Source organism: Ursus arctos, unplaced genomic scaffold (assembly GCF_023065955.2).
Source record: "Ursus arctos isolate Adak ecotype North America unplaced genomic scaffold, UrsArc2.0 scaffold_19, whole genome shotgun sequence".
Classification (NCBI taxonomy): domain Eukaryota; kingdom Metazoa; phylum Chordata; class Mammalia; order Carnivora; family Ursidae; genus Ursus; species Ursus arctos.
In genome coordinates this window covers 43,709,639-43,733,821 of record NW_026622863.1, presented here as the reverse complement: position 1 = coordinate 43,733,821, position 24,183 = coordinate 43,709,639, and the positions used below count along the sequence as shown (strand labels likewise).

At 53.2% G+C, this 24,183-nt stretch overlaps 1 protein-coding gene across 1 annotated transcript; it reads right to left on the bottom strand.

Moving 5' to 3' along the window:
- Positions 1 to 322: 322 nt before the first annotated feature.
- On the bottom strand, positions 323 to 24,183 carry CATSPERG (cation channel sperm associated auxiliary subunit gamma). Its single transcript, XM_026482398.4, has 29 exons — positions 24,143 to 24,183; positions 22,676 to 22,959; positions 22,535 to 22,588; positions 17,592 to 17,736; positions 17,114 to 17,240; positions 16,860 to 16,932; positions 15,775 to 15,930; positions 14,202 to 14,373; positions 12,892 to 13,029; positions 11,840 to 11,899; positions 11,504 to 11,623; positions 10,889 to 10,939; positions 10,654 to 10,783; positions 10,044 to 10,155; positions 8,915 to 9,073; positions 8,713 to 8,825; positions 7,680 to 7,893; positions 7,299 to 7,361; positions 7,003 to 7,201; positions 6,742 to 6,863; positions 6,537 to 6,617; positions 6,389 to 6,445; positions 3,261 to 3,417; positions 2,994 to 3,057; positions 2,760 to 2,855; positions 2,389 to 2,478; positions 1,275 to 1,367; positions 1,084 to 1,183; positions 323 to 1,000 (listed from the first exon to the last, which is right to left on the bottom strand). Exons 1-29 carry the CDS (start codon positions 24,144 to 24,146, stop codon positions 719 to 721), a joined length of 3,516 nt encoding a protein of 1,171 aa, XP_026338183.1. The 5' UTR covers positions 24,147 to 24,183; the 3' UTR covers positions 323 to 718.

Here is a 24,183-nt window from a genome sequence, read left to right as displayed (position 1 = left end):
CTCGGGAATGTTGGACTCCAGCCCCTTCTTTCTCTGGACAATAAGATATGTGGACCAGCAGCCTCAGACTGTGAAGGGGGCTGGCCTGAGATTAGAGATCACGCTCAGAGGAGGGCAGGTCAGGAAAAGCTACAGAGATATGGAGCCAGAACCCTATAGACATTGAAGACTTCTGGATCAAACCATCCCTGAAGCCTATATTAAAGCCCATAACTTACCATTTCTATGTAGGCCATTTAAGTGAAATTTTTGCTACTTGCAACAAAAACAAAAATCCTAACCTCTGGAGAGTCCCCTCCTTAAGCCAGACACTAGATAAGTATTGAAATTCAAAATATTTAATGACTGGTACTAAACCTGAGCACTGAACAATCAGAACATACTGCAGGCTACAGTGATGGGCCTGGGGCGTGGAAGACCTTGCTGGACAGTGGGGAGGTTGGGGGCAGCCCGGGGAGGGGCAGAGCTGGCAGGCACACAGAGAAGCTGCTATCTACCAGTTGGCACAGAAGGATTTTGATTTTAATGACCTATATGGCTGTGTAGTGCAAATTAACTGAACGTAAGCCCGCAGCTGGTCCTGAAATGAGGATTTAGGTCTGAAGGAAAAGTGAAAATTGAAGCAAAACAAGCCTGGGGCGGTTGATAATCGCATTTCCAAGATGGCCCAGGAAGTGAGGGGAGCACCTGGGTCAGGGTTTTGAGGCAGGCAAGAGGATTAGGTAATAGACTGTTTCTTCGAGGTTTCTTCTGGGGCCTCCTGGTTCCCCTCTGCCACTTTGGAACTGACACCAGAGCTGACACTGGAGCTGCCCCTGGATCTGGTCCCAGATGCGCCACTGAAGACTCTGGAAGAGGCCGTGTAGGGGTAGTAGGACTCCGATGTGATGATGTTGTTGATCTTCCAGCGGAGGGCGCTGCAGGCCTTCACCATGAGCGGCAACAGGAGGCAGAAGATGATGTAGAGGGTCACCAGGCCGATAAACACACAGGACGACACCTGCAGACACCACACGACAGGCACGGGCGGGCAGCCTGGGAGCCCCGTTCTCCTAACAGGGCAGCGCCTGGGCAGCCACTCACCATGAGGATGAAGAGGGCCCGCTTGGCACTGAGTGGGAGCCCATGGATATGCAACAGGAAGATGAGCTGGTAGTCACAGTACGTGCTCTTGTCCACACCTCTGGGGGTGGGGATGGGGTTCAGCATTGGGGGAGGAGTCACGCACCCCACAGGAAGCCCCCAACTCTACCTGGGCCACCTGCCTGGCTCACCTGTTGCTCACCAACACCTTGAAGAAGAATTCGGGGGCGAAGATGGTATGGGGGATGGTGTCATGGCATGGGGAGTTCTCCAGACACAGCCACCTGGGGACCCAAGTTCAAGCAATGTGCTACAAATCATGGCTAGCATGTGCCAACCTCTGACCTCTCCCCCCAGCCCACAGACTCTGGGTGAGCACCAGCTAGATGGAGTCTCGTCCCTTCTTCCCTGATTTGCTCCTTCATTCATTCATCCAGTAAGGCTGACTCCATGCCTACCATGTGACAGGCTGTTTACTCATTCATGTCCTCCTGCCTTAACATCTCCATCTGTCAATTCCTCCATTACAATGCAATCATCTAGATTATGGAGCGTGTATCTATCATGTGCCGACTCCTCATTTATTCCTTGCTGCCTTCATTCCTTCATCCCACAAATATACTGAGTACCTACTAGGTACAAAGTCACATCTCTATTCACATATGTTTTCCTTTATTCATTTATTCAATAAATATAGGTTGATTACTGACTAGGTGCAAGTTGGTTGCCCCATTCATTCATTCACTTCCTTTATTTGCTCATGGAATCATTTTCTTCCTTTCACTGAATCAAAAATAGTTATTGAGCCCCTATATATTAATTTGTTCCTCCATTGTTTTGTTCATTCATCATGACCTCCATTCAAATGTCAACAAATGAATGACTGAATTCATTCACTGTCTCATTCAACAAACACCGTGTTTAGTCTATCAGGACCTGGACCTATAAGGGAGACAGAACCCACAAGAGACAGTGACAGCTCAAAAGGGCAGGTTGGGATAAGGGAGGCACAAACAGAGAGGTGAGGGTGAGAAGGGGCAAAGCACAGAAGGTCATGTAAACCAATATCCCATTTAGAACGGTCAGAAAAATTGCCCTGGGTGAACGGACACCTGAACTAAGGCCTGAAGAAAGAGTAAGAGGGACCAGCACAGCAGACAAGGAGCCAGCCCCATTTGAGGAACATGAAGGCAGTCAGTCTGGCTTGAAGATCAAGAGGTCTCCCAGAGGCAGAAGGGACAACAGCCCAGACAGACTGTGGACAGGTGGGGGATAAGGGGACCAGCAATTAGGCCATGCACTCACTCGATGCCCAAACTCTGGTGGGTCATGATGTTGAAGGCCGAGTCCTTGGTGGTCGTTGTGTTCTTGGTGGTCCAGATGAGGCTGTTAGTCCTGTGCAGGACCATGTAACCTCAGTGGGGGGCAGGAGGGGAGGGACCACTGCTGCAGGTGCAGAGAGAGGCCCGCAGTATGAGCCGCAGAGGGAAGGGGCCAGGGGAGCCTTAGGAGGGCGGGGCCTGGCAGCATGGGCGGGGCGAGCATTTGCACCATCCTAGGAGCCTGAGCTACCGGGTGAGCGGTGCTTGCAGCGAGGGTGAGGTCTGTGGCTGGGAAGCAAGAGAGGCCTGCAGAGGAAAGAGGGCGGATTGCGGGCAGGGTCCCGCAGGCATTACTTGTCCAAGGGGCTGTTGAAGCGGTAAATCTCCTCCTCACTGTATTCCTTGATGGTGTCCATCGTGGGCCCGCCGCCTACCACCGTGAGCACGTAGCTGCCGGGTGCAGAGGCGCACACGGACCGGCTTCAGGGCCCAGAGTTCCGCTCCTCTACCACCCACTCCGCACTTTGTCCCCCTAGCCACTCCCACCCCCCAAACTCCCGTCAGTCGCTGGCTTGGCCACATCTTTACCTGCCCTGAAAACTGCCTGACTCTCCCGTCACCAAGTCTTGGATCAAGAAGAAAGGGTAGAAGACTGTGGGGTTGGAGGGAGGCCAGGAGGAGAAGAAATTAGCTTGGCCCGAGAAGTGGAGGATGGAGAGGGGAGGAAAGAGAGATGAGAAGACCAAGGGGGAGGAGCAGAGGATGAATGAGGAAGTGAGCGGGCAGTGAGGGCAGGCGGGCCGTGGTGGGGACAGAGGACCGGGAATGGATGGGACGAGGGGACTGGACACGCACTATCACGGAAGAGGAAGCAGGGCATCTCGGGGTCAACGTGCACGCAGTCGAAGTAGTGTTTGTTCTGCAGGCGGTTGTACTCCAGTGTGTAGGTGATGTCGAAGGCCAGGCGCTTGCCTGGGGGGCAGCCGATGAACACTGGCACCATCAGGTTGCCCTACGTGGGAGGAGAAAAGCCTTGCACTGGGGGGCGGAGCAGACACCCCTCCTCCCCCACACCTGGCCACCTCCTGCCAGGCTCACTCTCACCACTGCTGCATGATCATTATTATCATTAAAAAAAATACTCTAAAACTGCAAACATTTACGTCATTCTTACTGTATGCCAGGCACTGGGTGATGTCCTAAGTGCTTCAAACTCAAATTTAATCCTCAACAAAACGAGCCTTGTATGGAAGAGACTACTCACATCTCCATGACCCAGATGGCAACAGTGAGGCGCAGAGAGGTCAAGCCGTTTATTAATTATCCAAAGCCACACCTGAAGTGGTACCCCCAGAAAAAGACACACAACATCACTAACACCTACAGGGGCACCCACTTGCAGGTGCACTGCATAGGGCTCAGTGTGGGCCTGAATTCTCAAATAACAAATCCGGAAGGAGCCTGGGACACAGAAGGGAAGTGAAACTCACAATGGGGGTCAGAGGTTAGGGAATTTCCACGACACTGTCTTCAAAATGAACAGCCTCTGGCCCATTTCAGGGGTAGGGTCCAAAGGTTTCATCCAATTGTCAAAGGAATACAGACATCCAAAGACTGTGGCATGGGCTTGACGGTGACTGGGGAGAGGGGTTGGTGGCCATCGGATGTGCACTCCCCATGCGAGGCCTGGGCCCCAGACTGTACACCTATCAGCCACGCACTTACGGGGAGGCTCAATGGGTAGCTCAGATTCAGTCTATCCACAACTCATCTTGGTTCATGGCACCTCATTCCTCCAAGTTCAGGCTAAAAGCCTTGCCCTGGAAACCTCTCTCTCTCACACCCACAGCCAGTCCATCTCAACATCCTGTTGTCTCTAGACTTCAAAACAGAGCCATTCTCTCCCTAACCTCCTCAACTCTTCCCCCCACCTCCCACCCCACTCCCCGCCTTGTCTTGCCCAACCTTGTTTCCTCCCTGGTCTCCCTGTTCCTGCCCCTCCCCCTAGTCTGTCCCCTGCATGCAGCCTGTGACCACCCAAGTCCCTTCTCGGCTCCTGGGGCACCATGGCCCACTAGGCCTCATGTGATCTGCCCCCTTACTTCATCTCATCTCTCTCCACTTTCCACACACACACACACACACACACACACACACACACAGTGGCAAGTTTCACCTCCATTCCCATTTCCCAAGTGTCCTGCCTCTCCATCCCAGAGCAGCAATCCACTATAAGGACTTTCTCACTTATTTTCCCAGTTTCTTCATGCAAATAAAAGCCAACATGAATATATGTTCTTAATTAACCTCCTTCATGCTAATGTTTTATATGTACTGTTCTGTACCCTGTTTTTTTTTTTTTTTAAAGATTTTATTTATTTATTTGACAGAGATAGAGACAGCCAGCGAGAGAGGGAACACAAGCAGGGGGAGTGGGAGAGGAAGAAGCAGGCTCATAGTGGAGGAGCCTGATGTGGGGCTCGATCCCATAACGCCGGGATCACGCCGTGAGCCGAAGGCAGATGCTTAACCGCTGTGCCACCCAGGCGCCCCTCTGCTTTTTTTTCTTAAGAATAAAATACATTTTGGAGGTGCCTGAGTGGGTGCAGTCAGTTAAGCCTCCAACTCTTGGTTTTGGCTCAGATCTCTCACATCTCAGGGTCATGGGGTTGAGCCCCCATCAGGCTCCACGCTCAGTGCAGAGTCTGCCTGAGTTTCTCTCTCTGCCCCTTCCCCCTGCTCATGTTCTCCAATAAATAAATAAATAAATAAATAAATAAACAAATAAATAAATCTTTAAAACAAAAGAAAATAGGGGCGCCTGAGTGGCTCAGTCAATTAAGCCTCTGCCTTTGGCTCAGGACTTGATCCCAGGGTCCTGGGATCGAGTCTCACATCAGGCTTCTTACTCAGAAGGGAGCCTGCTTCTCCCCCTGCCCCGTCTCTCATGAATAAGTAAATAAAATCTTTAAAAAAATAATAAAACAAAACAAAATAAAATTCACTTTGGAGACTATTCCACATCAGTATGTGGAGATCTTCCCCCCCCCCTTTTTTTTACAACTGCATAGTTTTCTGTTGCATGAATGTATCAGGATTTACTTAACCACTCTCCTATTAACAGACATTTAGGTTGTTTCCAACCTTTTACTGTAACAGAGTGTTGCAGATTAAGACACCTAGAATGGATCCTTTGGGTCAAACATAAGGATATTAACTTTGACCTTCTGGGGTTATCATAAAGAGGAAAATAATATGTATTGCCAAGGTTAGCAGGAAATACTTGTTGGATGCTGAGTCAGACACTCCTCCCTGCTCTCCTCTTCCCCACAAGCAGTTGGGGGTATTACAACCCTGTCCTTTTTTTTTTTTTTTTTTTAACTGCCCTGGGTCATACCAAGCCAGGAGGGAGGAACAGCAGGGTCTGTCTGCTGGTGAGTGGGCACGGAAGGGGGTGAGAACGAGGCACCTCGGTCCAGTTCCTCCTTTACCACTTATTAGCTCCTTAGGTTACTCTGAGCAGATGTCTGCACCTCTCTGAGCCTCAGTGTCTGCCTCTGTGCAAAAGGGATGTCGCGTGGGTAAGCAAGTAAAGATCTAAGGACCCACTCGAATGAACAAAGCATGTGACTGGGCAGATGAAGAGCAACGTGTGAAAGACGGGGCCCAGCTGGTCCACATGACTTCCTCTGGCCAACTGGGAATAAAAAGCCCTGTGTCGCAAATGCTTTACTTTGCCGTGCAGAAAAATATTAGAAGGAACATACAAGCCTGGGGCAATGTACACAACCTTAAAGACAGCCCTTTCTGCAAACATGAATGGATGAAAGGAGTGGGTGGGTGGGTGGGCGAATGAACGAAAAGAAAGAAATTATGAATGCACTAGTGGGATTTCCAGGGGGAGCACTCAAAATCTGCCCAGTTGAGACCCAATCCAATCCCCACCCTCCCAGCACAGGGCCCGAAAACCCAAGGTCTAATACTTGCATGCGGGGTCCCCGGTGTGTGTTCTGGAAACAGTGCCCGACTGCGCCCACCACCTGTGGGTATGAGCAGGTGATGATGGTGGGCCGCGTTGGCTCAATCTTTTCCCTCCTCCCTCGTCCCCTCCCCTCTAGTCTTGGATCGAACCTTGACCAACATGGAGGTCTTCATGAGGTGATGTCCACTAATGCCTTGATCAAAGCAAGACCTTTTATCATTGAGCGTAACCTGGGGTTGGGGGCAGAATTGAAGAAGTCAGCAGGCCTGCCTGAGGACCCGGGGACTGTCCTATCAGTGCCCTGACCCAAGAGCTCCACCCTCACCTCGACACCCCGTCCCCGCTTTATCTCACCCAGAAAAGCACCGAGTTGCGATTAATGAGGACCTTCTGCTTCACCACCACCTCGATGCAGCCCGGGTCGGCCAGCACCACGCCCAGATCCACTTTGCTGCGCAGCTCTAAGGTGGTGAGCACTGCAAGCACCCGCAGGGGTCAAGGCCGCGAGTGTGGGACGGTGCCCCGCCCCCAGGCCCCGCCCCCTGGCCTCGCCGGCAGCCCCCACCGCAGCCCTCGCCCCGCCCCAGGGACTCCACTCAAGCCTCGCCCACAGACCGCGCTCCGGCTGGAACTCGAAAGAGTGCTCGCGGACCGTCAGGAAGACGGAGAAGGCGTAGCTGTTGCCCTTGTCCAGGAAGATTCGCTCGGGCAGCTCGTGCTCGGCCTTGAGGTCGTAGATCTTCTCGTAGCTGGCCATTTCAATGTACACGTTACTGGCGCTCCGCAAGTTGCTCGCCAGATAAAAGTAGTAATCCTGGGGGATGGGAGCGGGGCAGAGTCAGACCCGGAGCCGGGACGCGAAGGGGTGTCCTGACACCGCCGCTCCCCGACCCCCAATCCTCTCTACGCACCTGGTCCAGTTTCTTGTTCTTCCACCAGCGCCAGGTGGGGTCGTGCACTGGGTCCGCGTATGGCTGGGGGGACCGCCAGCACTGTGAGCCTGGGCGTGCGGAGGCGGCCCCAGGCAGGTGGCATGCCGGGCCTCTAACCCAAAGCCAAAGCTACCAGACCCTGGCCCGCCCGTGAGCCCTACTTCCAGCTCAGCAGCCACCCTCCCAAAGCCATCTCTCCCAAGTCCTGCTTGCCCGCTCCCCGGGGTCCCTCCTTAGCCTCAGACTCTCCCAGTCGGCTCCCCTCGGTTCCAGCCTCTGTGGGCGTCCTCGAGGCACGCGGGCCCTGCTTTCTAGGCCTCCTCAGTCCCATCTCAGATCAGACCCCCGCCAGGCGCCCACCTTGTGGTACTTGGAGTGCAGGTAAAGCAGGTAGTAGACGAGGCCCTGGTACACGGCGAGCGAGTTCTCGTCGTGGAAGCCCGAGGGCTCCAGCACGCGTGGCGGGCGCGCCTGGTAGCGCTCCTGGCGCGTGTATATCTGCGGGTTGGGCAGGTCCCGCAGGCGCATCACAGTGAAGGGGCAGAAACTGGTGAAGGAGAGCGTCAGGTGGTTCCTGGGCGGCGGGAGTGGGGGGCCGGCAGCTGACTCTTCCGCGCCTGGCACACCACGGACCCCCCCCCCCCGCCCCCACCAGGCCTTCCTCCCACCTCTGCGATGCTGACTCTCCAAATCGAAGCCAGCCCTGACCTTCTTCCTCCGCCTCAGCCCCTGCTGCCCCTGGACAAATTCCCCTGGACGTCCCTGGGTCCCTCAGACCAGAGTCCTGGACCTCCTCCTAGACACTACCCCCCACCCAACTTCTTCCACCTTCTTCCACCTCCCCTGTCTCCCCGCCCCCTCTCCCAGCTGCCTCCCAGGCTCTTCCGCAGGTGACCAGAAGGCTCATTATTGAACGCAGTAAACTCTGGCCATGCAGTCCCTCCTCTTCGTCCCATCATGGCCCCCCAGGACCCTCAAGAGGAAGTCCAAGTTCCTCCCTACAATCACCAGGCTCACCCTGCTCCCAGCACTGCACTCTGTCTGCGCTGTACCCTTCTCTGTCTTGAACCCCAATCTCCTTTCCTCCTCAAGGCCTTTGCACACGTGGCTCCCCCTGCCTGGAACCCCTTCTCCATCTTATCACCTGGCTAATTCTTCCTCCCCCTTCAGCTCACAGCTCTCCCACCTCTTCCTCTTTGAGGTTCTCCCTGATGCACCCGCCTCCCCTGGTCTCGGTCAGGTCCCTCCTTTGAGCTTCCAGGGGCCTGAAGCTGCCCCATCACAGCCCTGAGGTTGTCTCTGGGGAGGACTTGCTCCCCCTCCTGGAACAGGGGCTTTGTGTGGGCAGCACCGAGGGCTCCGTGACTACCGCCGCAGTCCAGAATCTTCTTACCCTTGTCGCTTCAAGAGGTAGTGATTGCCGAGCTGCTCGTACATCAGGAGCTGCTCCACGGGCACAAGCCTCTTGACGAGCCGGCCCTGCTTCTTGTCTATAAGGTACACCAGCTGCAGTGGGAAGGCAGGGCCAGGGAAGCTGCTGTGAGCGGGCCACCGCGCGGCCCCCCCGTTGTCTCCCCATGACCCCCGCCTGGCACCTGGTACAGTCTGCGGTCTTCGTAGAAGAGGGTGACCATGGTCTCACTGGAGGTGTAGAGAGAGGACTGGTGCATCACCTGTAGGCTGATATACACTTCCCAGCCTTTGGACGGGAACAGCTTGTACATCCGGTAGCTGCCCTCCAGGAGGTACCAGATCTGGGGTGAGACAGCCGGCTGTGCGTGTATGGGAGGGCCGGGGGTCCTCCGATCCCTCACCCTCTGCCCAGTGTGATGGCCCTGTTCCGTGAGGGTGAGGCTCGAGAGCTTACTTCCAGCTCGGGCCAGGCGAGCTCACACACCTTCTCTCTGTGATGCCACCTCTACGTCCCAGAGCCCGACCACCTCTGCTTCCAGCCCCAACTCGCCACCATAAATGTCCTCAGTGTTTCAGTCCGCTTGAGTGGCTATTACTGGAAACTGAAGCATCCCTAACATGTACACCCCTCCAGGTTTCCTAGGGGCAAGCCCTATCTTCTCACTCTTTGCACCCTCTGGGTTCTCGCCATCCCCTTGGCCTCGGTTTCCCATCTCTGCACTGATGCCCACTCCACCACACATTTGACCATAGACCTCATCCCCTTCTGAGACTCCGCCTGGAGGATCCCTTCCAGCCTTGAGGATGCCCCTCCTCCATATGGCCTCCTCTGTGAAGCCCTCCCTGACACACACACACACACACACACACACACACACACACACACTGAACTGGAATTTCAGCAGCACCCCCTTTCTGAACTTCAGTAGGTACTGTCTTCCTCCCTGCAGCCCCGACTACTCTGAACCGTCGTTGGACTGTGACCCTGTGAGAACCAGGTGCAGGGCTGACTCAGTCACCACTGTATCCCCAGCGCTGGGTCAGGTATACAGTAAGTGCTCAACGTTTATGAAGTGAACCACATGACAGAATGAAAGAGGGCCCCCTCTGGAAATCAGATCATGACTCCGAGTCTTTCACTCTGCTCAAAGACTGGGGGGAAAATTGAGTTGCAGGGCTCTCAGCTATAAAGGGAGCTTCTGCTGCCCTTCTCTGGGGTCCCTGAGGGCGTTTCCTCCCCTGAACCCCTTTACCCTGACAGGGGGAGAAGGGAGACCCCTGGGGTTTGGCAAGAGGAGCTGGGCAGCCCACCTCCTCAGTCTCTGTGACAATAGCCGTGTCCCCGTGGAACGAGTTGACCAGGTACTTAATGGACTGTTCCTTGGGGAAATCCGCCAGGTAGATGAAGTTTTCCTTGTTGTAGCTGCAAGGGCACAGATGGGAGCTAGGGACGCCCAGGTGAGTCTCCTGCAGGATACCTGCTTCCCCCAACTCCAGGCCTAACTAGACCCAAGACCCATTTCCTCAGTTCTCTGCTAGCCTTGTAAGAACATACCAGGAAGCCTGGGTGGCCTGACCACCTGTAGACAGGAGCATTTGGCCAACCTAGCACTTTGCCAACAGCCCATAGAGCTGGCTCATGGGCCCCTAAGTTCCTGAGGGGTGAAGAGTGTCCTAACCTTTCCCCCGACAATGCCCTTCGCAAAGGCTGGGTCCTTACATCGGGTTTCATTTAAGAAAGGCCTCCCAGAGCTTTACAATGGCAGCTTCTCCATCCCAGCCCTGACCACTGCAGCCGGTGTCTTCCGCATCAGAATCCTGATAACTTCTGGACTTGGGCATACTCTGAAATCCTGATGACTTCAGAAAGGGCCCCCACCCTGATGGGACTGGGAGAGGCAGAATAGGTCCAGCCCCATACCTCTGCAGGAGGAAGTTGCCCCAGATGAACAGCAGGTTGTTATACGGGTTGTAGAACATGCCCTTGGGTACCATCGGGAAGTTGGTGTAAGACTCTGTCCCTAGGATCATCAGAAACTGCAGGCCTCGAGCTGGCCGGGACAGAGGTAGAGTGGACACAGCAGTGAGGGAAGGGTCATCTGGGCCCCTCCTGGCCCTCATCCACCTTTGAGACCCTCTCTGCCTTCCCTTCCTACCATCAGGAATGAATTCCGGAATGGTGTAGAGGATGACCAGGTTATCATTGACTACAGCCGGGGAGAACACAGCAAAATCTTCTGAGGCTCTGAGCTTTCAAAACCTGAAACTGGGCAAGTCACCAGCTTCCAAATACCCCTCCAATGGCTTCTCATTTGGGCCTGTTAGCCCTTAGGGTTTCTTTATGTAAATATGTTAGGGCACAGGATTTGCCTCCTTTGACATCTTGGCTGCAGAGTACAGTGCACAGCCTATACAACTGTACATGGCAGCCCTATTCTCTGTTCAGGTAAAAGAATAGAATAGAATAGAATAGAATAGAATAGAATAGAATAGAATCTCCTTATTGTGAGCCACAAGACCCTTCCGGATTTGGCTTCTGCTCACCCCTCCAATCTCCCTCCCTCCCCATTCTTACTCTGTTCCAGTCATATTTTTTTCTTCTGTTTCTCTATTCCACCAAGCCCTTTCTCCATCACTATCTTACCCAGCAGTGATGTGAGCAACATTTCCCTCCCCCTGTCTGCTGAGCACAGATCCCACAGACAGGCTCGAAGTTCACAATCTGGGCTCCTGCCCCTTCCCACTCAGCTCCCCCACAGCATCCCAATTACCCAAGTCGTAGCTGACCACCTGGAAATACTTCCCGGTAGTGGGGTCTTGGATCTCCACCAGCATCAGTAGATTGTAGTCACCAGCATCAAAGACAGCCCAGGTGATAGAGCAGTTGACAACTGGACAGGAAGGGGGCGGTCTGGAGCAGCCCTGGACCTGCCCCTCTCCAGGGTCTCTTGTTACCGTCACGCCCATCCCTGTGACTCTCCACCCCTCCCAAGACACCACTGTTCTTTGCCATGACCTCTCCCCTCACCTGCTTAAAGCCTTATCTGCTCTCCCACACTCTTGATCCCCCCGCCCACACACCACAGACCCCGCTGGGAGCTAGGTACCTTGTATCCCTTCGCACACAGACCGCTGCTTGGGCAGCAACTTGAAGGACACATGGCCATCTGCGGAGCAGGGCAGGTCCGTGCTCAGGCCCTTCCCAGTCCGTCGGCATCCCACCACGCCAGGTCTCCAATTGACCAGGGTCTGGTGGCCATGCCTTCCACTCCCTTAGTCGTGGGACTTCAGGGGGCGAGTCTCACCCCCTACCTGACAGTCACTCACCCCTGGCCTACCATTGTGGGTCTGTCCCTGGTCACAGTAATTGGTGCAGGTCTGGGCACTGACCCCGAATGGGCCCATCAGAGTGCACCCTGGCTTCATGCTAGAGCTAATGGAAGAGGCTGCTTTCATTCTTTTGGGATGACGCAAACTGGTGGGAGATGTGAGCCCCAACTTCCTGGACCATATTCAACCCCCAGGAGAGGAGTATCTACTTGGAAATGAAGCCAAATCTCAGGGTTCATAACAATAAACTCCTTTAGAGCATCCACTGTGTCCCTAGCACTGTCCTAAGACCTTTACACATGCCAACTTACTTAATCTTTATACCAACCCAAAGAGGTAGGTTCTAGTATTGTCATTAACCCCATTTTGCAAATGAGGACGACGAGACCAAAAAGAGAGGTTAAGTCACCTGTCCAAAGCCACAGGTGACTTGCGTTGGGCGTGTTCAAGCAGTCTCTCTCTGCTGTAATCACTATGCTACACTACCTCGCCAAGATATCGACAGAGTCCTAATCATAGACCCTGTGGGCCCCTGGATCCAGCCATGCCTGAAGACTTTGGTCTTCTCATTTATCAAGTCTGCAAATCAGGCTAAATGATTTTTGAACTGGGCTTCCGCCCTTTGCAACCAAACACATCATGAAGATATATAACACACTCAAGTCCTACTCCTAGAAATGCATAACCCTGTCCCCACTCGCGGGGACAGCCTCCTGCCTAGGACCCCTCCCGAAGGCACCTGGTGAGGGATGAGGGACAGAGGTTAGAATTCTTGGAGGCACGAGGGTATGGAGTGCTCTCTTGGACTGCCAGAGGCCCCCATCCTTACCTGTGATGGTCCCCAAGTGGACATAGCCTTCCCGCTTGCCAGTGGTGAGGGCCATGACGTACTCCGAGCCGTTGCTATGGAAATGCACGGGGCACAGCCTCTTGATGCACTCGTTGGCCAGGACACGAACCCAGCTCCCTGTGCGGGCCAGCATGGGGCCTCAGACCCAGGTCTATAGACCTGGGACCTGACCCCCATCCATATTTCCATGGCCTTAATGGCCTTTCAGTGTGGTGTCTGAGGGGCCATTGGCATGGGGCCCAGCTGCCTTTGGGAAAATCTCCCTTGCTCATACTCTGTCTGTGAGGTACAGATTGGGCTAACCCCACCCTTGTATTCCCCTGGCCAGAGTGATGGGTTCAACTGGGCATGTGACCAAGCTGGATCAACCAGAGACAGTCCCAGCTGCCACTACTAATGGAGACATGCTCTTCCCCGGGGCCCCTGAGAGGATAAAAGCCCGTAGATGTTGGTGGAGGAGGGATCACCATGGCTACCACAAGGAGCAGCCTGTCTAAGCTCCAGTGAGCCCCTCAATCCAGCTGCACCTGAAACCAAATGCTCCTGGGTTTTTCATCTATCTAAGCCAATAAACACCCCCTTTCTTTGACTTAAGTCCATTTTAATTTGGTTCCTCCTACTGTCAAATGTCCTAAGTAAGAAACGGACAAAAATGAACCTGTTGGGAGTAAGCCTTAATGAAATATAGGTTATAATACAAATTTCCGGGACCCTATAAAATGACCTCTCTCATTTATATGGGGGAGGGGAGCTGAGGACCAGGACGGTTTGGGTATCATTTAAAAGATAAGGTTGACTCAAAAGTCTCTTTTCCTCTGTGATCAGTCTCCGTGGCTTTTCTTCTCCAACTACTCATCCCACTTTCTCTCTGTCTGCCTCTCTCTCTGACTCTCCATGCCTCTCTCCCACCCCCCAAATTTCTCCTTTGCTATGCATGTCTCTTGGCAGGTCTTCCTCCGTCTTTCTGACACTGTGTGTGTGTGCACGTGACTTTCTCTCTCTCTCTCTCTCTCTCTCTCTCTGCTCCCTCCCTTCCCTCTCACGCCTCCCTCTCCCCTCTGCTGGTTCACAGGTCTGGAGGAAAGCCTTACCCCAGCATATAGAGGGTAGGAGAAGGCCACGTAGGGTAGGTGGCGATGATCAAGGACCTCGGAAAGTCCCTCCAATACCCCCTCCCCACCCATGGAAATTCCAGTCCCGGGCGCTTCCAGTGGATGGGTTCACTGGGGTGCCCTCCCTGGGGCTCCCACAAGCACGACCCCTTCCCTGAGATGCCAGGGGCCCCTCACCACTGCCGCGGTTGCTCTCATGGAGGGTGAGATAGGTGCCGGTAAAATAGTAGACAAGCTGATTCTGCCGAATGAAGAGAGTGCTCTCGGTGGCAATGGCATCATAGATGGTGGCAGTAAAACTGGCCTGAGGGCAGTAGAAGGAGCCTACCCAGCAACTGTCGATGTTCAACTGCAGGGGAGCACAGTCAGTGGGAGCGGGTTTACCTTGGCTTCAGCCCCCACGTCCTGCCTTGCGGGCAGGCATCTGCTCGGACAACTGCTTGGGATGGACACACGCAGCTGCCCCCAAGGCACCGTCCCCGCTCACCGTGAAGTGGTACCTTGTGGCCACACTTCCCCAACATGGCTCAGGGAAGCAGGTGACCCAAGCCAGAGGCAGCTGGAACTTTATGTGCTCCCTGGAGTTTGGCAGTGCACAGCACACTCAACAGCACACAGCGAAATCTTCCCCAGGCCACGGTCGGATCCCAGAGATCTCATGCTTGGCCCAACCACCCCATTTTACCTTCAACACAACTAGCCAGTCACTAACACTGGCGTTATCATCGACGAACAGTGGGAAAGCACCATCAATGGAGGATTGTTGACTAAAATAATCTAAATTTAATCATGTTTCTAAAGCTTAGTACCAGTCTATAGGCAATAACTCTTTGGGGTGTTATGCACAGAATTGCATCCCCACCTCTAATTTATATGTTGAATCCCTAACCCTGCCATTAAGGAGATAATTGAGGTCCACTGAGGTCACAAGGATGGGCCCCTAATCCTATTGGACTGGTGTCCTTATGAGAAGAGGAAGAGACACCCGAGATCTCTCACTCCACTGGTGAGCACAGAGAAAAGGCTGTGTGAGCACACGGTGAGAAGACATTTGCGAGCCGAGGAGAGGCCTCCCCAGAAACCAACCCTCCCTGGCGCTTTGATCTTGGACTCCCAGCCTCCAGAGCTGTGAGATTATAAATTTTTCTCGCGGACACACAGTCTGTGGGATTTTGTTACGGCAACCGGAGCGGACGAGGACACAGGGTCAGAGGGACACATTCACCAGTTCCACGAAGAAGCAAGCAGCTAAACTCTACAGCACAAAAGGCCTGGTTTCTCCAATTGCCTGAGAAAAGGTGGTAGATGAGGGGAAGAAGGTGGAATGGGGAGCAGACTTGCAGGTGAGAAGAGTATTAAGAGACTTAACCAAACACAGTGCGTTGGTCCTGATTCAAACCAACTTTAAAAGTAAAGTACTCGTTCTGTGTGTGGCTGATGTTAACTTCTACCAAACACAGGATGATTCTATGAGGTGAATATAAAGATTGTTTGCATTTTCCAGATGGGACAGATGGGGACTCTGAGGCCCGGGTAGGTGAAATGACTTGCCCCAGGGTCACACAGCCAGGAGGTGGCCGAATCTGGACCTGGAGCCAGAGCGCCCCTTCCTGCTATCTGCCTCTCGTGGGAGCTGCTATGACTTTAGAGACTCTTTCCACAGCCCCAGGCCCTACCTTCTTTTAGAGGCTGAGGCCCAGCACCCTTCAAGAAGCCCCAGCCCACCCACCGCCTGCCCTGCGCCACTCACCTCCACGAGAAAGGAGTCGGTGAAACTGGTGTCGGTCAGCAGCACGGACTTCTCATCGGGAATGCCGCCCAGGATGAGCACAGGTGCTTGGTCCACAGTGTGCCACAGGGGCCTCGACGAGACATTCATGAAGTACCGGGGTATCAGACTGAAGATCTGGTGGGGGCGGGGGGCAAGTGGAGATGGAAGGAGGGCTACTCAGCACTCCTACCCTCCCATGGCTCCATCTCATTTAGGGTAAAAAAACTAAAGTCCTCACCTGACCCATGAGGCCACATACGATTTGTCCCTGTCACCTCTTTGACCCTATCCATCATGGGTCTCCCCCTGGCTCACTCTCTCCTGGCCACATGGACCTCTTCACTGCTTCCCAGACTCAATTGGGCACATTCCCACCTCTGAGGCTTTGCACTGGCTATTCCCTGTGTGTGAAATGCCCTTCTCCTAGTATTCACGTGCTTCGCTCCTCTCCTCCTCCAAGACTTTACTCAAATGTCCACCTTCTCGTTACGCCTTTCCTGACCATCCCATTAACTATGCAACCCTCTCCTGCACTGACCCAATCCCCTTCACCCTGAACTCTCTCCAGAGCGCTTACCCCCTGTTCACCTACTCTGGGATTTACTTGACCTCATGTTTACTGTGTGGTGTCTGTCTCTCCCACTAGAATGTCAGCTCCGTCTGCATCCGTGTGTTCACTGGTGTGTTCCCACGGTGCCACGCAGTGTGCTCAGTTAAGCACCTTCTGAATGCATGCATGCACCGCAGTGAAGACTACGGGGGCGGGAGTCAGGCCGACATCGTTTCAAGTCCCGTTCCACAGGTATGTGCTGGGAGACTGGGGGCAAGTGGCTCCATCCCTTAGGGGCCTCAGTTTTCTCCTCCTGAGAATGGGTTCCCTCCCAGGGTCCTTGTGAAGACTGAACGTGGTCGCACATTTAGTGGGGCACGTCACCCCAGGCCTGGCGCAAGGGTAGCACTCTGGAAGTGGGGTCTGCCACTTGTCTGGGAAGTAATTGGGGCCCTAGCCCACTGTCTTTAACCCACGTTTTCTACCATGTTTCTCTACTGTCCGGGCCCCTCACCTCATTTCCCACAGTGAAATGGAGGGTGTTGTCTTGCTGTCTCTGTAAGAAGCCGTTGATGTTCACCTGAAACCTGGCAGCCGGTGTGGACAAGCACAGGCGAGGGTTCTAGCTTCAGGGGCTCCTGGCATAGCGCACAATCACCTCCCTACCCTGTTCCCTCCCTTTGGTCTCCTCCTGGCTTCTTGGGGGATCTGGAGATGCGGAAGTCCCTCCCAGAGTCTACCCCCCGCCCCGGGCTTGGGAAAGGGCACCTTTTATTGGGAATGAAGGGCCCCAGGCCATTGCTGCTGACATCCACTCGCATGACCACGCTGCCGTTCTTGATGGGCATGGGCGTGTACCAGCTCATGACACACATCTCGTCCGCGGTGCACTGCTCTGCTGGTCGGCACTGGACGCTGAGGCTGCTGGCGCCTCCCAGGGGCACCCCCCAGGCCACAGTCCACGGGGATCTCCCTGGACCTCCCCATGCCCCCCTCTAGGCCATGGATACCACTGGGGCCTCTATGTGGTCCTCTCTAGGCCACGGACCCTGCTGAGTCCTCCCTCTGCCCCCTTCCAGGTCATAGACCCCACTGTGGCCCCCCCAAACTCCCACAACCCTGCCAGGCCATGGGCTCCTCTGAGGATGTCAGCCTCCCCTCAAGGTCATGGACCCCGCTGAGGCCCCCAGCAAGATCCCCACACCCTTGCCAGTCTGTGGCCCCTCCAGGTGCCCCCCAGGCCCACCTTTGTCGCGGAAGGGGGCTGCTTCCATCTGGATTTGCAGCTGCTCTATCTTCCAGTGATGGAAGTTGACTGGGGACTGGAAGGTCACCAGCACCATGGGCTTCAGCCCCGTCAGGTGGCCCTTGCGGACCTGGGCCTCGGAGGACTGAGGGCAAGATGGCCCCACAGGTGTGTACTTAAGAGAGGCTCTGGGTACCCCTGCCTTGAGCCCATCTTTAGTAGCCCATCTTCTCAGACTAGGTGGGAGAAGAGACTCTCCACCACGAGAAGGTCAGAGAACATGGTCTAGGTTTGGGGCTGGGGTGGGGACAGGCCACGCTAGGAGACCGGCAGAGGGGCTAGGGGCTGTGAAGGGAGTCACAGGAGAAGGTAAGGCCAGAGCCATTGTCTTCAGACAGAACTTGGATGTAGGGAATGCACAGGGCATCGCAGCATGGGATAAGCAGAACTGAGCAAGTGGGAATGAACCTGGCACCCAGAGCTGCTAGTAGCCTCTTCCCTCACACTTCAGGGGTTCCCAGTCCCACTCTTGAGGCTTCTACCCTCCCTGCAGAAATTTGACTCTCTGCCACCCCCACCAGTCAGAGGATAGCCAGGTTTTGGAGCTGGAGCCTGTGGGTGAGGGTGGGACAGGGCAGTTACACAGAAAGGAAGAGGAAGGAGCAGGAGGACATAGCCGGGGACATAGCCTCCCAGAAATTCCAGGGTCTTGGCTAGGTGGAGAAAGGGAGGCAGGGCTTACAGTGGAGATGAAAGGAGGGAAGGAGAAGGGTGTGCCAGGTGTATGGAACAGCATAAGCAAAGGCTTAGAGGCGTCTCCAAGAGAAGGCTACACTCAAGCAGCCTTCTTGGGTGGAGGGTAGGCTGTGAGACCAGGGAGAGAGATTTAATGGGTTCAACCAGGGGCGCCTGAGTGACTCAGTCAGTTGAGCATCTGCCTTCGGCTCAGGTCATGATCCCTGGGTCAGGGTCCTGCCATCGAGCTCCATATTGGGCTCCCTGCTCAGCAGGGAGTCTCCCTCTCCTTCTGCCCCTCCCCCCACTGGCACTCAAGCAGGTGCGCACGCGTGTGTGCGTATGTGTGTGTGTGTGTGTCAAATTAATAAATAAAATCTTTGAAAAAAATTAATGGGTACAACCACCTTTGCACAGGCCTTCATCGGCTCAGCCAGGGCCCTTTCAACCCTGCCAACTCTACCTGTCCCAGCCCTACTTCTGTGTCTTTTCTGTCTTTTTTTTTTTTTTTTAAGGAGGCTCCATGCCCAGCGTGGAGCCCAACATGGGGCTTGAACTCACAACCCAGAGATCAAAACCTGAGCTGAGATCGAGAGTTGGATGCCTAACAGACTGAGCCCCCCAGGTGCCCCTGGGGTTTTTCAACCGCAGGGCAGCAGGTGCCAGTGAGGCAGGGCTCTTCCGTTCAGGCAACAGTGACCCTGGTCCTGTCCACCCTCAACTCCTGCCTAGGCACCGGACAGCCTCCTCACTGTCTCTCTGCCCCCATCCTCTCCCTAACACAGCAGGAGGGAGCCTGGGAACACCTAAGTCAGATTAGGCGCTCCTTTGCTCAGAACCTTCTCATGGCTCCTCCATCTCACTCAGAGCAGGGGCTGTGTCCTCACTCTCCCCGGGGTCACTTCCGTCCCCTGTCTCCTTCCACTGTGCCCCCATTCATGGCTCTTCACACACAGCAGCCTCTGTCCTACTACAGGACCATTGCATTTGTTGCGTTAGCCTCTCCCTTGGCCTGGGGTGCTTTCCCCCAGTCTCCTCAATCCTCCATTTTCATCACTCAGGTCTCTGCTCAAGCCTCCTCAGAGACCTTCCCCAACCATTCCTTAACACCATCTTTTCTAATATATCACATTTTATTTTCCTCTTTGCACTGATTACTCTTCGGAAATTAGTTTATGTATTTACTTGCTGATTGCTTCTCTGGTGGCCTGAATCCATAAGAAAAACCTAGCCATGGGGCGCCTGAGTGGCACAGCGGTTGAGCGTCTGCCTTCGGCTCAGGGCGTGATCCCGGTGTTATGGGATCGAGCCCCACATCAGGCTCCTCCGCTATGAGCCTGCTTCTTCCTCTCACACTCCCCCTGCTTGTGTTCCCTCTCGGTGGCTGTCTCTATCTCTGTCAAATAAATAAATAAAATCTTAAAAAAAAAAAAAAAAAAAAAGAAAAACCTAGCCATGCTGTTAATCATTATATGCCCCATGTTGTTTAAAAAAAAAAAAAAAAAGATCTGACTCATTGTAGGTGTTGAATGGCCAGATAAAGGTATTATTATCACACTTTTACAGATAAGGAGAGAAGATTCATGGAGTAAAACTCTCTGACCAAGGTCACACTCTACAAACTTGTTGCTAGCATTCACTGAGCTCTTTCTATGAACCAGACACTGTGCTAATTGCTTCACACATATTCAATAATTTTGTGAAGTGCATATGATCACTATAGAATCCTTGATAAAGATGAGGAAATGTTGATACAGAGACGTTAAGTACTTTTCCAGAGATCACAGTTATTATGTAGCATAGCTGGGATTTGAACCCAGGCAGCCTGGCTTCAGAGCCCAAAGTATCAACTATCATGCCATACGTCCTCCAAGTAAATGTTAGTCAATGGCAGGTTCAAACTCAGGTCTGCTGCTTCCAGAACTTCAGTTCTAGACCACAACATTCTACTGTCCTCAAAAAGCTTACTTGAGCCAAAACAATCTTGGCAAAGAACAACACAGTTGGAGGATTCAAACTTTCTGATTTGAAAACTTACTATAAACCCACAGGAATCAAGACTATGTGATACTGGCATATGGGCAGACATACAGAGCAATGGAATAGAATTATACCCAGAAATAAACCTTTACAGTTATGGTCAATTGATTTCTGTTGTTGTTGCTGTTTAAAGATTTTATTTATTTATTTGAGAGAGAGAGAGAGAGAGAGAGAGAATGAGCAGTGAGGAGGGGCGGAAGGAGAGAGAGAGAAGCAGACTCCCTGCTTAGCAGGAAGCCCAATGTGGGGCTCAATCCCAGGACCTGGAGATCATGACCTGAGCCACCCAGGTGCCCCGGTCAATTGACTTCTGACAATAGTGCCAAGACAATTCACTGATACACATGATAATGGGATACAGGATATTCACATGCAAAAGGTGGACCCCTACCTCACACCACACAAAAAAATAACTCAAAATGGCTCAAACACCTAAACATAAGAGTTAAAACTAAAAAACTCTTAGAAGAAAACATGGAAGTCCATCTTCATGACCTAGGCATAGCCCTCTTAAGACAACACCAACAGCACAAGCAACGGAAGGAAAAAAACTGTTAAACTGGACTTCATCAAGGTTAAAAACATTGGTGCTACTTTATGGTCTGTGAATTACGCCTCAATAAACATAAAACCTTGGTGCTTTAAAGAACACCATCAAGAGGGGCGCCTGGGTAGCGCAGTCGTTAAGCGTCTGCCTTCGGCTCAGGGCGTGATCCCGGCGTTCCGGGATCGAGTCCCACATCGGGCTCCTCGGCTGGGAGCCTGCTTCTTCCTCTCCCACTCCCCTGCTGTGTTCCCTCTCTCGCTGGCTGTCTCTCTGTCACATAAATAAATAAAATCTTTAAAAAAAAAAAAAAAAAGAACACCATCAAGAAAGTTAAAAGACAACCCACAGAATGTGACAAAATATTTACAAATCTTATATCTGATAAGGAACTCGTATCCAGAATATATAAGGAAATTTTACAATGCAACAATAAAAAGACAACCCAATTTGGCAAAGAATTTGAATAGGTATTTCTCCAAAGAAGATAGATAGTTACTGGTGAGCATATGTTCAACATCAAGAGTCATGGAGGGAAATGTAACTCAAAACCACAATGAGATACCACCTCACACCCTCATCTTTTGGCTATAATCAAAAGATGAACAAGTGTTGGTGAAGATGGAGAGAAACTGGTACACTCCCTCACACACTGCTGATGGGAGTGGAAAATGGTGCAGCTGCTTTAGAGAGCAATCAGGCAGTTCTTCGGAAGTGAAACAGAGTCAACATTAGACCCAGCAATTCCATTTGTAGGCACTTACCTAAGAGAACTGAAAACATATATCGACAGAAAAACTTGTATACACATTTATAACAGCATTGTTCATAATAGCCAAAAAAGTGGAAATCACCCAAATGTCCATCAATTAATGAATGGATAAACGAAATGTAGCATGCCCTTACAATTAAATATTATTCAACCATTAAAAGGTAAACATTGATACATGTCATGGCACCGGCGAGCCTTAAAAGTGTGCTGAGCGAAAGAAGCAAGGCACAAAAGGCTGCCTATTGGACAACTCCATTTATAGAAAATGTCCAGAATAAGTAAACTCATAGGAACAGAAAGTAGGTCAGTGGTCTCCAGAGGCTGAAGGATGGGGGTACCGGGTTTCTTTTTATGGTGATGAATGTGGTCTATAATTAGTGGTAATGCTGGCACAATTTGTTAATATGTTAAAAACTATTAAACTGTCCACTTTAAGTGGTGAATTTTATGATACATGAGTTACATCTCAATCTTTTAAAAATATTTATCTATTTATTTTAGAGAGAAAGAGAGCAAGAGAGAGAGGAGGGGGAGGGGAGAGGGAGAGGGAGAGAGAGCCCCAAGCTGACTCTGCTCTGAGAGTGGAGCAGAAGTGGGGCTCACATCCCAAGCCAAAACCAAGAGTCAGACGCTCAACCTACTGAGCCACCCAGGCGCCCCATCTCAATTTTTTTTAATGGAAAAAAAAAAAAAAGCTTACTTGAGCACCTACTATGTGCCTGGTAGGATACTGGGAATCTTCTTGAATCCTTAGGGTCACCAAGGTCTGGTGGTGACACCACTATTAAAATGTTAGAGATTGGGGAGACTGAGGGCCACACAAATGAGCTCACCCCCGCCACACCCACTCACCTCTCCATTGCAGGAGTAGTTGATCTTCAGGTAGTATGGGAAGCTCAGGTATTTCTGCAAGAAAAAGTTGGGCAAATGTCCAGAGCCCAGCGGGGTGCCAATCTATGACCTCTCCCATTCACCTGACCCCAGTCCCCTCACCTCTCCCTGGTCGGTGGGTGCATCCACCAGCGGGGTGAACACACTGTCCAGTGTCTCCAGGGGCTCTTGATCAAAGAAGCGGTCGCTCATGCCATTCTTGCCTACCCTCTCGAACTTGTTCAGGACAACCTGCCAGGTGCACTCCTGGATATCCTGGATCGCCCACAGCCTCCACGATGCCAGTAGCACCGCCAGTAGTGCCCACAGAGCCCGCATGATTCGGAGTTTCGGCCACGAAGGGCCAGCAAGGTACACCGCGGGGCAGCGTGCAACGTGACTCGAACCTGGAGAGGGGGTCAACACCTGCCAGCCAGACTGCGCCCGAGAGCGGCCTTCCGAGATCCTACCAAGTTCCTGCGCTTTGCCCAGCCCCTGCTTCTCGCCCCACCTCTACTCAGACTTCTGGCTCCACCCTTGCTCTTACTCCTGGCCCCGCCCCTGCACTTGCTGGCCCCGCCCCCGCTCTTGCTCCTGGCTCCGCCCCTGCACGTGCTCCCGGCCCCGCCCCCACTCTTGCTTCTGGCCCCGCCCCTGCTCTTGCTCCTGGTTCCGCTTCTGCTCCAGACTTCGCCCCTGACCCAGATGCTGCACCTGCTCCTATTCTGGATCCCACCTTTATTTTTACTCCAGGTGCCCCCTCTACTCTTGCTCCTGGACACGCCCCTGCTCCTAGTTTCGCCCCGCCTCCTCGCCTCACCCCTTAACCTTGCGCCATACTTGTTCTTTGCTCCGCCTCTGCTCTGCATCTCTCCCCTACTCTTCACCGGGTCTCTGTTTCTGTTTCTGGCTTTGGCTGTGCCCCACCTATTTTCCCCAGTTCTGCTACTCTCTCTGGTCGTGCACTTGCACTTGCACTTGCACCTGCACCTGGCTCCGCCCCCACCACTTGCCCCGTCCCCCCACTTCTCTTCGCATCTCCCCTTTCTCTTGGCCCGGGCCCTGCCTTGGTACCGCGTCCTGTATCTAGCCTCTCCCTTTTCCGGTTTCTGGGCCCAGACTTTCTCCACGTCCCGCCCCTTTCCCTGTCCCCGCCCCTGTTTCTCGCCTGGAGCTTGCTCCTCGGTTGGCTTGCCTTCTTTGCCCCGCCCTCGATCCTGTGTCTGTCCTTGTTCTTCAACCCGCCCCTTATCGATCCGCCTTTTCCCCTGGTCTTTGGAGAGCAGTTCTTCTCGAGCCTGCCCCTCACCCCGCCCCCTCGTAGAACCACGCCCATTCTCCTTAGATACCCTCTCTTTGCCTCGGGATCTGTCCTCGCCCCTGGCCTTCCCCTCGCTCCGCGCCTTCTCCTCGCCCTGCATCTTTTTCTTGTTCCACGAGGGCGCTATCTTGTCGGTCAGCACCTTCTCGGTCCTCACCATTCCCCCGAACCGCGACACCTTTTGGCCCCACACTCCCTTCTCACGACCCTTTTCCATACCCCGGACAGCTACCGGCTCCACGTCCCGCCTCTTATAGCCCCGCACCTACTCATCTCCTCGCTTCTTCTCTTGGCCTCTCCTTTCTCGTCG